The sequence below is a fragment of the Bubalus kerabau genome, chromosome 12, assembly GCF_029407905.1.
Source record: "Bubalus kerabau isolate K-KA32 ecotype Philippines breed swamp buffalo chromosome 12, PCC_UOA_SB_1v2, whole genome shotgun sequence".
Lineage (NCBI taxonomy): Eukaryota > Metazoa > Chordata > Mammalia > Artiodactyla > Bovidae > Bubalus > Bubalus kerabau.
The window spans coordinates 30,287,050-30,299,343 of record NC_073635.1 but is presented as its reverse complement, the minus strand read 5'-3'; the positions used below and the strand labels follow the sequence as shown (position 1 = coordinate 30,299,343).

At 49.8% G+C, this 12,294-nt stretch overlaps 1 protein-coding gene across 1 annotated transcript in view; it reads left to right on the top strand.

Moving 5' to 3' along the window:
- Nucleotides 1–2,587: 2,587 nt before the first annotated feature.
- B3GLCT (beta 3-glucosyltransferase) overlaps nucleotides 2,588–12,294 on the top strand; it is a 120,547-nt gene continuing 110,840 nt past the window's right edge. Inside the window, exon 1 of the mRNA XM_055542437.1 lies at nucleotides 2,588–2,784. Coding sequence (XP_055398412.1) covers nucleotides 2,712–2,784 — 73 coding nt within the window. The 5' untranslated portion in view covers nucleotides 2,588–2,711. The remainder of the gene's footprint in view (nucleotides 2,785–12,294) is intronic.

Below are 12,294 nucleotides of genomic sequence, written 5' to 3'. Positions count from 1 at the left end.
TGTATCTGCCCCAGAGCTGAGCACTGGGCATGCCAGCTAGAAGGCGTTCAGTGGGTCAACGTCGGTTGAATGAATGAATGCAGTCCAGCCTTTTGGGCCTAATGTATAGTTATTAAGTGATCAGAAACCACCTTTGTAATAATCTCATAAACCTATGAGATTATTTGGTGATCTATGGTTTTCTCCATATAGTATTACGTTCTCCTTTAACATTTAGGAAATTCTTTTTAAAAATTACCAGTCCGTCTCAATCATGATACGATAGCCCCCGACCCCCAAAAGAGGTGACTCCCTGGTTCTGCCCTGCACAGAGCAAGGGCATGCTTTCAGGGGCACGTGTGGAGGTGGCACCTGGAATTCAGGTGAGTGAGCCCCAGGAAGAGAGTTTGACCGGCTCATTTTCATGGTCTTACAGTGAATGAGATGAATTTTTTTTCTGTTGAAAGGTCTCCCCTTAGTGGTTGGTGGTTCAGGTGGCAAAAGAGGCACGGAGGCAGATGGTGTGTTTCTGTGAACACTGGTGTCCCCACAAGCACGGCTTGTTCTAGGCAACTCTCAATCTGTGATCGGATGGGGAGGGAGCACTCTGAGCAAATCCACTGATCATGTGACTAGAGTAAGTGTAGAGTAATCCTTTTTAAAACGTGTGTTATGGAGCTCTGTGATGTGCCATTTATCTGTGTCTGCCGTGGCAAGGAAGCACGCCAGGGCAAGTTTACGATTTGGTGCTCTCAGCTGTATTTAGAGCTGTTTCCCACACCTTTACTACACATGGATGAAAATATTAAGCGCCTAGAGTTGCTTGTTATCAAACATGGGAGTAGATATGTGAACACATAGAAAGTAAGCTGCTTAATTTCTAGGTTTCTGTGTCTGTTTAAACACTGTAATGTTTTGTTTCGGTTTGAGTGGATTTTTATTTATGTATTTGGCTGTGCTGGTTCTTAGTTGCATCATGAGATATCTTTAGTTGTGGTGAACTCTTAGTTGCAGAATGTGGGATCTAGTTCTTTGAGCAGGGACTGAACTCAAGCATTGGGAGCACAGACAGAGTCTTAGCCACTGGACTACCAAGGAAGTCTCTTGTTTTAATATTTAATATCTAATATATGCGAGAAAGGTTTTCTTGGAAGAAAGCTGAACAGCTTTGGAAATTGGAAAACTTCTAGAACTCTAAACCAGGCAGGTGAATTTTAAAGAAAGATAGAAGGGATCAATGCAGTCAGTCATAAATTTGCAAAGCTTCACTAAAAAATGGAAGGAAGGAGTCTTACATTTCTTTTCCCTCCCAGAAAAATGGTGTTGACAGGGGGCCACAAACCTCGGCTGAATGGAACCAAATGGCACTATTTGCATCCACACAAAATATTCAATCTCCAGTTTTAAGACTTCAGTGTCAACCAAAGAGGAAAAAAAAAACAAACACACCATTGCCTCCAGACATCTTTTTCAAACAATTGTAGCAGCTGTTGTAAGGGCAGGTGACCATACAGGTCCCAGGCACTCAAGGTCAGACCTCCGGGAGAGCATTCACCTTTATTGGTCTAAAGACAGCAAACATTCAGCACCTGCTTCTCTGTCTCACCCACATCTTACTGGCATCCCTAGGGCCTGGCACTGGTCTTCACTTGATGTTCAGCAAGTGGGTGGATGCTGCATGTCCACGTGGAAGATACTGGTGTTCAGAGGGTGCTTGGTGCAGTGAGAGGCACAGAGCGGGCATCCAAAAAATATAAGGAAATAGGAATGAAAATATGGGCATGACCTTCAGGAGGCCACAGGTCGGTGAGCGCAAGCACTTGGTCCTGCCTCCTTCCTGGGAGGCAGCAGTGGGTTGAAGTTTCCGGGGTAGGCGCGCGCGCCCGCGCGCGTGTGTGTGTAGGTGTGTGTGTGTGTTCCACCTGGGGGACTTTGCCAAGGTTCCAATGTAATTTATTTTTTAAATAAGACTTTTCAATAAAATTACACCCTTCCTCTTCCATTATGGTGAACACTTAAACTTACATTTACACAAACTTCAATTAAAAGCCAAATTCCAGGCCTAAGGTATTGGCAACACTCCCTTTCAAAAGAGAATATGAAGTAAATTAGTTGAGCTGATTAAAAACACCTTCATCAAAGTAGAACTGTTGGTGCCAACAATATTAAGACTTGAATTATTGATTTCTTTTTTTTTTTAATAACAGATGGTACATTAGCAGGGAAGAAAAACGATTCTCCTTCCTCTGCTGCCCATCCTCCTTTTAGCTTCACTTTGGGGATAAGAAGGGACACTGATCTATTGCTGGCAATCGAGGAAAGGGAGGTGATGGAGCAAGGCAGGAGCGCACGAAGGCAGAGGATGGGGCCCAGGTTAAATGCGATGAAGGAAAAGGAGAAATGTAGACCGCAGGGAACAGAGGTCAGACCCCTGAAGGAGGCCGCTGTCCCCGCAGAGGGGCGGACACCTCTATCCGCAGCCCGGCCCCGGGGGACCTCCAGGCCACAGCCACGAGCCGGGCGGACGCTGGAAGCGCGCACAAGGGCGCTCCCGCTACCGGCCGCCAGAGGGCGCGTCCGGAGCCGGCGCGGGGCCGGGGAAGGGAGGAGGGGAGCCGCGGAGACGGGTCAGCCGCGGCGGCAGGGGCGGCGGCGGCGGCAGCCGTGCAGCTCCGCTCCCCGCGCGTTTCCCGTCCCCGTGCCCATATAGGGCGCGCAGCCCCGCCGCCGGGATGCTGCCGCCCGCCCGCCGCGGCCGCCGCCTGGCGCTGCCGGCACTGCTCTCACTGCTCACCTGCTCCCTGGGTAAGTAGCGGGCGGCCCAGGCGCGCACTGGAGAGGCGTGGGCTCCCCGGCTGCAGCCGCCCGCGCCCCGCGTCCGCGCCGGGGGAGACGCCGGGCGGCCCATCCCTGCCTTGCCCCGCGGGCGCCCGCGCCCCGCCGTCCCGTCCCCGCCGCGCCTGCGGCGGCAGCGCCCTCTCCCGGCGTCCCGGCCGGCGCCGGCTCTCCGGGACCCCGGGACCCCGGGGTGCGCCTGGCCGGCCTCTTTCGGCTCGCTGGGGTCCCGCCGCCGCTCCGGTTCGACTCGCGTCTCAGCGCTTCCTTCCGCCGGGAGCGGGCGGCCGGCCGGGCCGCGAGGGCGCGGCGCCCACCCCCACAGGAAGCGCGGAGTGAATGTGCAACTGCGAGAAACTTTGGAGCGAGGGAAGCGGCGGCCGCGGGCCCGCCCCCTTGTCTTCCGCCCGCGTCCCGCCGGCCCTCCGCGCCCCGCGCTGGCGGCGGAGGCTGGAGGCGGGCGGGCCGGCTTTGCGGCCCGCGCTCCCGCGCGCTCTGGCCCGCGTCGCCCGCCCGGCCCGCGCGGTCGGCCCGCGGTGCACCCCCCCACCTCGCCAGGGGCTCCCTGTGGGGTTCTCGCGGAATTGCCCGGGCCCCCGAGGCTGGGGTGTCCACCGGGTCCCAGCCCCTTCTACCGGATCCTTGACCAGGAAGGGAGGACCGGGTGCCCGGCTGGGCCTCTGGGTGTCGGTCGGGGCGCGGGGGAGGCTGTAGGGAGTCTTCCGAACCCTGCATCTTCCTGGGGAAGAATTAGAGAACTCTGCAAACAGTGCTTGTCTGCTGCTGCTGTAATGCCCCTTCCCATTTTTTCTTCCGTGCTCCTCGCAAGAGCATGCCCCCCCCCAATAAAATAATGTGATAAAAGTTAAAAAAAAAATCATTGCAATTGGCTTTCATGGTTGAGGTGTGTTCAAGTTTGAAACCTTGGAGGAAAAATATTCCTATTAGCGTTCTTGGGGTTGTTGTCATCTCAGACTTTTTGTTTCCAGCCTGTTAAGAGGCAGTGATTTCAGATTTTTAGAAATGGCAGAATGGTGCGATTTCGGAAAAGACGTAGCGTCATTGTGCACGGCTGTTTCGGTAGCCCACCGGAACCTTGGCAGCCGTTTCTACTTGGACTTAAAACTCTCGGAATGAGGACCTTGACTGTGTACCCCTGGCCTGTCTATAGCAGTTCAGTAAGTGTGGGAAAAGCCAGTGAAATTAATTGGTAATTGTTCACACGCGTGATTAAGTAACAATGTAATTAAAAATGTTTGGGCACCTTGGGCTGCGAAGGCTGTAATTGGCGGTGGGGGCGCTACTGAACTTGGCGGGGATCTGCTTTAGCAGAAGAGTGCATCGCTGGGGTGGGGGCGCCCGGAGAGGAGGGGAGGTTTGGAGGGACGATGAGACTCCCGGCTGCATCAGTTGGCCTGCTGCCTGGACGTTTTGCACCTCACCAAATGGGGTGGGTGGGAGCTGAAATTGGCGTTCTATTTATAGCTCTGCACTTTGTAACTGCTGTCCTGGGAATGTAATATTTGTGTGTAATATATTCACTATAGGGGCTGAAGTGCACACTTGTGTTGCTCTGTGGATCTGTTTTTCACTGCAGGAGAGGGAATGTCTGCACTCGATAATATATTACCCGACATTCAGAATGAACTAAAATGTCCACACGTTCTTAAAAGATGTGTTTTAGCCTTGTGAAATTGTCAGATAAGCACAATAAATAAGACATAAGACCTATTAAAAGGTCCCTGTGAAACATTTGGTTTTGTGAAGGGGATTTCATGGTCGGTATAGACAGAAAGCTGTGTTCTTCCAAATCTGAAGTAAATCATGAGTTCCTTTTACTGCGTTCTGCTTTGATGTTGTGGAAGGACAGGGAGAAATAGAAAGGTGTGGTACCCAGCCTTCATATGTCTTGAAATCAGGGTTCTTGGACTCCTGTTGAAATAGAGAGGCTTCCAAGGCATGAGAACAATTCAGACAGTGTAAAAATACCTGAAATATTCCCTGATTAGTGGACCTGACTGTGTATACTTTAGTTCTCACACAAGCGTAGTGTATTTATTTAAGCTTTCAGAGAAGTCAACAAGAACATTTATTTTAAACCCAGGTGGTTATACAGACAAAAGTCACTGCAACTTCAGTTCTAAAGTCCAGAGCCAAGACTAGACTCAGAAGATTTATTCATGCCTCTGGGTCAGCCACTATGTGGCTTCTCCTTGCTTTGAGTCTCGGTTTTTTCCCTATAAAACGGGAGGCATAGACTTGATAAAATACTAAAACTTTGCCATCTCTTACAGTGTCAACTGGTTTTCTTGTGGCAGAGTCTATCCTCTATCCCCCAAACCCTTAGTTTTTTCCTGATTCAAAAAACCTCTTAGGGGTCCCCAGGCCCCAGGCCAGGGGCTGGTGCTAGGCTGCACAGCAGGAGATAAATACCGGGTGAAGCTAAAATCATCCCCCCCCCACCCCCCGCCAGGGGAAAATTGTCTTCTACAAAACCGGTCCCTGGTACCAAACAGTTGGTGACCACTGTCTTAGATAATCAGCAGTGTTACAGACTGCGTTTTGTCCTTCAGATACATATATTGAAGCATTGATCCTCAATATGACTGTATTTGGAGATGTGCCTTTAAGGAGGTAATTAAAGTGGCTCTGTTGTAAAGAATCCACCTTCCTAGGCAGGAGATCTGGGTTTCTTCCTGGGTCGGGAAGATTCCCATGGGGAAGGGAATGGCAGCCCACTCCAGTATTTTTCCCTGGAGAATCCCGTGGACAGAGGAGCCTGATGTGCTACAGTCTATGGGTTCACAAAACAGTGGGACAGGACTTAGTGACTAAACAACAGCACAACAAGGTTAAAGGAGGTCATAAGGGCAGGGCTAATCTAGTAGGACTCTAAGAGGTAGAGACTCCAGAAATGCCCACAGAGAAAAGGCTGTATGTGGGCACGGGGAGAGCTCATCCAGCTTCAAGCCAAGGACAGAGGTCTCAGCAGAAACCAACCCTGCTGTCTCCATGGTCTTGGACTTCTGGCCACCAGAAGTGTGAGAAATAAGTTTCTGTTGTTTAAGCCCCTGCCCACCCCACCCGCCCATAGTTTCTATTATGGCAGCCCTAGCAGCCCTTGCCGACAAAGGTCTGTCTAGTCAAAGCTATGGTTTTTCCAGTAGTCATGTATGGATGTGAGAGTTGGACCATAAAGAAAGCTGAGCGCTGAAGATTTGATGCCTTTGAACTGTGATGTTGGAGAAGACTCTTGAGAGTCCCTTGGACTCCAAGGAGGTCAAACCAGTCAATTCTAAAGGAAATCAGTCCTGAATATTCATTGGAAGAACTGATGCTGAAGCTGAAACTCCAGTACTTTGGCCACTTGATGAGAAGAACTGACTCATTGGAAAAGACCCTGATGCTGGCAAAGATTGAAGGCGGGAGAAGGGGACAACAGAGGATGAGCTTGTTGGATGGCATCACTGACTCGATGGACACGAGTTTGAGCAAGCTGCAGGAGTTGGTAATGGACAGGAAGCCTGGCGTGCTGCGATTCATGGGGTTGCGAAGAGTCAGGTACGACTGAGCCACTGAACCGAGCAGACTAATAATACAGGGGATGAGGGGAAGGGTGGAGGAGCGGTGGCGGCAGCAGTGTGTCTGGTGGAAAGACATTTTCAGCGGCCCTTGCAGACAGGGGTCGCCAGTGAGCTGTCTGCAGGGAGTTCTGAGTGCGTCTCTTGGTAAAGTTGATTAAAAGTGACTGACCCGGCAGTGGTGCAGGCCTTCTGCCGTTTCCTCCTCCTTGTTGCCTGTTACGTGAATCTGATGGCTGGAGCTGCGGTGGCCATCTAGTGACCATGAGGTGACCTTGAAGACAGAACCGGTAGTTACAATGATGGAGCAGAAGGGATGGTACCATCTGGGTGCCAGGTAGATGTGGAGCACTGTGCCAACCCACCATTGCCTGTTTCCACACATGTATTGCGTGAGATAACAATCTGTCTTGTTTAAGCCTCAGTTGTTGGGTTTTTTTTTTTTACCTACATGCAGCCAAACCTAATTGTAATTGATACATCTGTGAAGAAGCTTATTTGAACCAATGATAATAGATAGTAGCATTTGTCTTTCTTATCCCTGTTTCTACTGAGTCAGGTTATATTTCTTAGCACCTGCCAAAATCAGGGATGATTTTCCACTCTGAGCCAGGTCTTGCTTGGATTCTTTTCATGACAGCGAATCAGACACGTTAGGACCCCAAGAATCACACCTGGCTCCAGGTTGCTTTGTGCTCTTCTGTTTTGGATTTTTAAGCCCTTCTCTTATTTCTTCAGCATTACTCAGATATTACCGGCACAGATTTTAACTGTCTGGGTGGATTCTTTGTTGTTGGACACCAAGCTGGTGTGGCCCCCTTGGTCACCAGCTTGATCCAGGAGTTTGCCTGTAGCCAGTAGTCAGGCTCTTGGGATGAGGGGGTGGAAGCAGAGGGAGGAAGAGCAGCTGTGTCAAATGTGGGTAGAGGAGGGGAGGAGATGTCCTGACCCTTGTGTTCAGTTCTTCTGAGGGAAACACTGTGGGCCTGGTACTTAAGTCATAATTATTGACCTCATTTGGACCATTAGGGGCCAGCTTTTTTTGCTTTTCGTTAGAAACATTATAATAGTTTACAGATGTTACTTGAGAAACCTATATGCAGGTCAGGAAACAACAGTTAGAACTGGACATGGAACAGACTGGTTCCAAATAGGAAAAGGAGTATGTCAAGGCTATATATTGTCACCCTGCTTATTTAACTTATATGCAGAGTACATATGAGAAACGCTGGGCTGGAAGAAGCACAAGCTGGAATCAAGATGGCTGGGAGAAATAACCTCAGATATGCAGATGACACCATCCTTATGGCAGAAAGTGAAGAGGAACTAAAAAGCCTCTTGATGAACGTGAAAGAGGAGAGTGAAAAAGTTGGCTTAAAGCTCAACATTCAGAAAAAGAAGATCATGGCATCTGGTCCCATCATTTCATGGGAAATAGATGGGGAAACAGTGGAAACAGTGTCAGACTTTATTTTTTTGGGCACCAAAATCACTGCAGATGGTGATTGCAGCCGTGAAATTAAAAGATGCTTACTGCTTGGAAGGAAAGTTATAACCAACCTAGATAGCATATTAAAAAGCAGAGACATTACTTTGCCAACAAAGGTCCGTCTAGTCAAGGCTATGGTTTTTCCAGTGGTCATGTATGGATGTGAGAGTTGGACTGTGAAGAAAGCTGAGTGCTGAAGAATTGATGCTTTTGAACTGTGGTGTTGGAGAAGACTCTTGAGAGTCCCTTGGACTGCAAGGAGATCCAGCCAGTCCATTCTAAAGGAGATCAGTCCTGGGTGTTCTTTGGAAGGAATGATGCTAAAGCTGAAACTCCAGTACTTTGGCCACCTCATGAGAAGAGTTGACTCATTGGAAAAGACCCTGATGCTGGGAGGGATTGGGGGCAGGAGGAGAAGGGGACGACAGAGGATGAGATGGCTGGATGGCATCACTGACTTGATGGACGTGAGTTTGAGTGAACTCTGGGAGTTGGTGATGGACAGGGAGGCCTGGCGTGCTGCAATTCATGGGGTCGCAAAGAGTCAGACATGACTGAGTGACTGAACTGAACTGAACTGAACAGATGTTACAGATTTTTAGTTCCTTGAGGCAGTACCAAGGGCTTCCCTGGTGGCCCAGATGGTAAGGAACCCACCTGCCAATACAGAAGACCTGGGTTTGACCCCTGGGTCGGGAAGATCCCCTGGAGAAGGACATGTCAACCCACTCCAGTATTCTTGCCTGGGAAATCCCATGGACAGAGGAGCCTGATGGGGGACTACAGTCCATAGGGTCGCACAGAGTTGGACAAGACTGAGGGGCTGAGCGCGCACACACACACCTTTCCCAGTATAAAGGAGAAGTCACAGTAGGCGTCAGGGATTCATTAGACCTCTTGACTGAGTCTCCCTTAAGGCCACGTCTCAGAGGTCTGATCACTAAGCTGCTTCCAAAGAAACCAGGTAAGGGCTGATTTGAACTACCAGAACATGTTAGTAAGTTTTACGTAGTATTAAAGGGAAAAACTGAACTCAGAGTTTCTTCATCTGTTCAGAAGGTGTTGAGCATCTAGTATGCGCCAGACACTGGGGTTGTTGCAGGAAGAACCCGATATAGCCTGTCTCTACCCTCATGGGGCTTGCAGTCTCGAAAGGGAAGGTGACACTGAACAGGAGCACCAGGGGCAGGCCCGTGGTCTGCCCAGTGCTGTGGTGGTGTCCAGGGCGCTGTGACAGGTGTTTCAGGGACATTGTTCTGTCGCTCAGTCGTGTCCGACTCTTTGCGACCCCACGGAGTGTAGCCCTCCAGACTCCTCTGTCCATGGGATTCTCCAGGCAAGAATATTGGAGTGGGTTGCCATGCCCTCCTCCAGGGGATCTTCCCCACCCAGGGATCAAACCCACGTCTCTTGTGTCTCCTGCATTGCAGGTGGATTCTTTACTGCTGGGCCACCAGGAATTGATGAGGCTTTACTGGAAATCTGGAGCTGAGGTTCTCGATGGGGAGTGGGGGTGGGGGCGGTCATCTTGCCCCCCCAGGGAATCCTTGTCCATACGGAGAGATTTCAGGACTGTCACAGAGGGTGGTTTGGCAGGGGCACTGCTGAGCAACCCACAGTGCCATGGGACATCCCCTTTCCCCTCAGAGAATCAGCTTTCCGGTCCAAACCGGCAGTAACGCCAGGCTGAGAAGCCCTGACATTTTTCAAGGCAGGGCCTTGGAGCTCAGACCTGAAGGGGAAGCAGAGCTCAGCTACCATGGGGAGGATGGAGGGGGCCAGGACAAGGCTCTGGCTGGAGGAAGCGGGTGGAGAAAGGGCGGGACTGGACAGGGGAGGGGGCTGGAAGGTCCATGGGCGCCTTGCAGACCAGCGTGGAGATTTTGGACTTGATCCTTAGAGTGGTGGGGAGCTGTTGCAGGGCCGTCATAGGGAGTGATGTGATTTGACTTAACGTGTTAAGAAACTCAAGCTGGTGGTTCTGTAGAGCAGGGATGGGCGGGGGCTGGTGTGGACGTGGGGGACGAGTGAGGAGGCTGCCAGAGTCAACCTGGCGAGAGCTGATTAAGAGTCAGAGGCGCGGTAGTTGACTGGTCCAGTGGGCCGAGAGGAGGGCCAAGGATGAGTCACAGGCTCGCGCTCTGAGTGTAGGTGGAGAGCAGAGCTGTTTACTGATACAGGATCTGATGGAGAAGGACCAGATGTGGTCAAAGGAAAAAATTGTTTTATTGTAGTTAAATATATATATAGCATAAAATGAATCATTTGAACCATTTTTAAATGTACAGTTCGGTGGCATGAAGTATCCAGACGGTTTTCTAAAGTTTGCTTTTAATTTTAGGGGGAGGCAAAGATGAGTTCTGTTTGGACAGGTTGAGTTTGGGATGCCTGTGAGATGCTCGGGTACCATGTCCAGTAGCAGTGAGATCCACTGAGGGTCTGGACCTCAGAGGAGAGGTCTGCACGAGAGAGATTTAAGGGGAAATTTGAGTTCATTTCTTTATTTTTTTTTTTATAAGAAGAGAGCCTTGATTGACAACATAAACATTTAAACATTTATTAATACTAAAAATGTCTGTGTAATAAAATTGGAGAAGCAAACAGGCTTTATCTGTAAAGCTGATCTGATGTAGAGCAGCAGGTTTAACCAAAACAAATGAGTTAAAGTATCATGAAATACGATTTGAATGCATCTCAACTAGAGCAGTGCCAATCTCTCCTAGGGATACAACTTACTTTCACTCCTAAAGGAATATTTTATGATCTTACAAGGTGATATGTTTTGGTTTACATCATTGCTTCCCATAAGAAGCTCAAGGCTCTTTACACATCACACTGAATTTATCTTCTCCAGATCCTCGAGGGTGGATAGGCAGGAGCTTGTTTGTCATTTATGAAATGAAGGAAGCAAAGGAAGATAAATGGCCAAACCCAGTTGGGGGAAGGGAAAAATAAAAAAAGACAGGCGTTCTGTTGCTTTGAGTGGGTGTCGGACTTCAGCACACATGGGAACACTTCAGGGTCTTAAAGAGTCTCCTTTGTTAAAATGCAGATTTCTGGGTTCCAGCTCCAGCTTTTGCTGGTTCAGGAGAGCCAAGACAAGGCCCCGGGGATCTGTGTCTTTAACAGGGCGCCAGGTGAGTTGTGTCTGCTGGCACGTTGCAGAGCCCTGTTGGGACCACCCTGGCCCAGGTCTGAACTAGGACTGTCACTGGTGGTTCCCGTGCACGTCTGTAGAATGTAAAGGTGATTGCTGGTTGCTTTGTCTTTTAAGGTGCGGTAAGGAGCTGTTATGGGGAAAGCAGAGTGTGGAGGTGAGGCCTGATACTCGGCATTCAGGGGCTCTGCCTTCTTGGGAAGGGAATGAGAAACCCCAGAATTGGAACTCAGAAGTCTTCCTCTGGTTCCAGTATTGTTTGGCAGATTTATAATACAGTATTGTTTGGCAGATTTATAAATGCTACTGGAGGGACTCTAGTACCTGGAGCGTGCGTCTCAAAACCTGGAGCAGTGGGCTGTTGGATCAAAGGTTTTTGGACTATAGATGAGTTCCTGGAATGTCTCAGACTGTGGATACTATGGATTCAGCGGCACTGACCACTGTGCTTTTGGGGACCCACTTGTTTTGTGTGGCTGTGCTGGGTCTTCGTTGCCACACAGGCTTTTCTCTGGTTGGGGGCTCCTCATTGTTGCAGTGCACGGGCTTCTCATTGCGGTGGCTTCTCTTGTGACCGCTCCCCGGCTTCAGAGCACAGGCTCGGTAGCTGTGGCCCTTGGGCTTAGCTGCTCTGTGGCATGTGGGATCTTCCCGGATCAGGGATTGAACCTGTGTCTCCTACATTGGCCAGCGGATTCTTTACCACTGAGCCACCAGGAAGCCCTGGGACCCACATTTTATATTTCAAAACTAAGATAGTAAAAGTCAGGCATAAAACGAGCCTGACAGTTGACTGCTGAATGTTCTCCAGCAGTGTAAAGGGAGTTGGACGGAGCTCTGACTTCCTGTGTTTGCATGTTAGCTCTCCTGGACCCCTTCCGGGTGTTCTGGGGGGTGGGGTGTGTGCACAGGGTTCTTCTGCCCTCACCCACAGCTCTGCCTGTGGACCCTGCTTATGACTTCGTCGCCAAAACTCTGTTTGAGTTGGAGTTTGCTTCTTTTCAGATCCTGAATGGCATATGGGTTTTCATATCATCTGTTTAAATGAGATATGAATCAAAGAAGCAAAAAATCTTTTCCTTCCTAAAATATATAATTCTTTCCTTTTTCTCTTTTCCCCCCTCTGTTTATTGTCCTTCCTGTACATATGCTAACCCTCTGGCATGTAGAGTATATTGGTCCTGGCAAATGTCGCTGCTGAGTGAGGGAAAGTCTGTGTTCCAGACTCCATTTCCCGCTGATTTCTGCGAGGA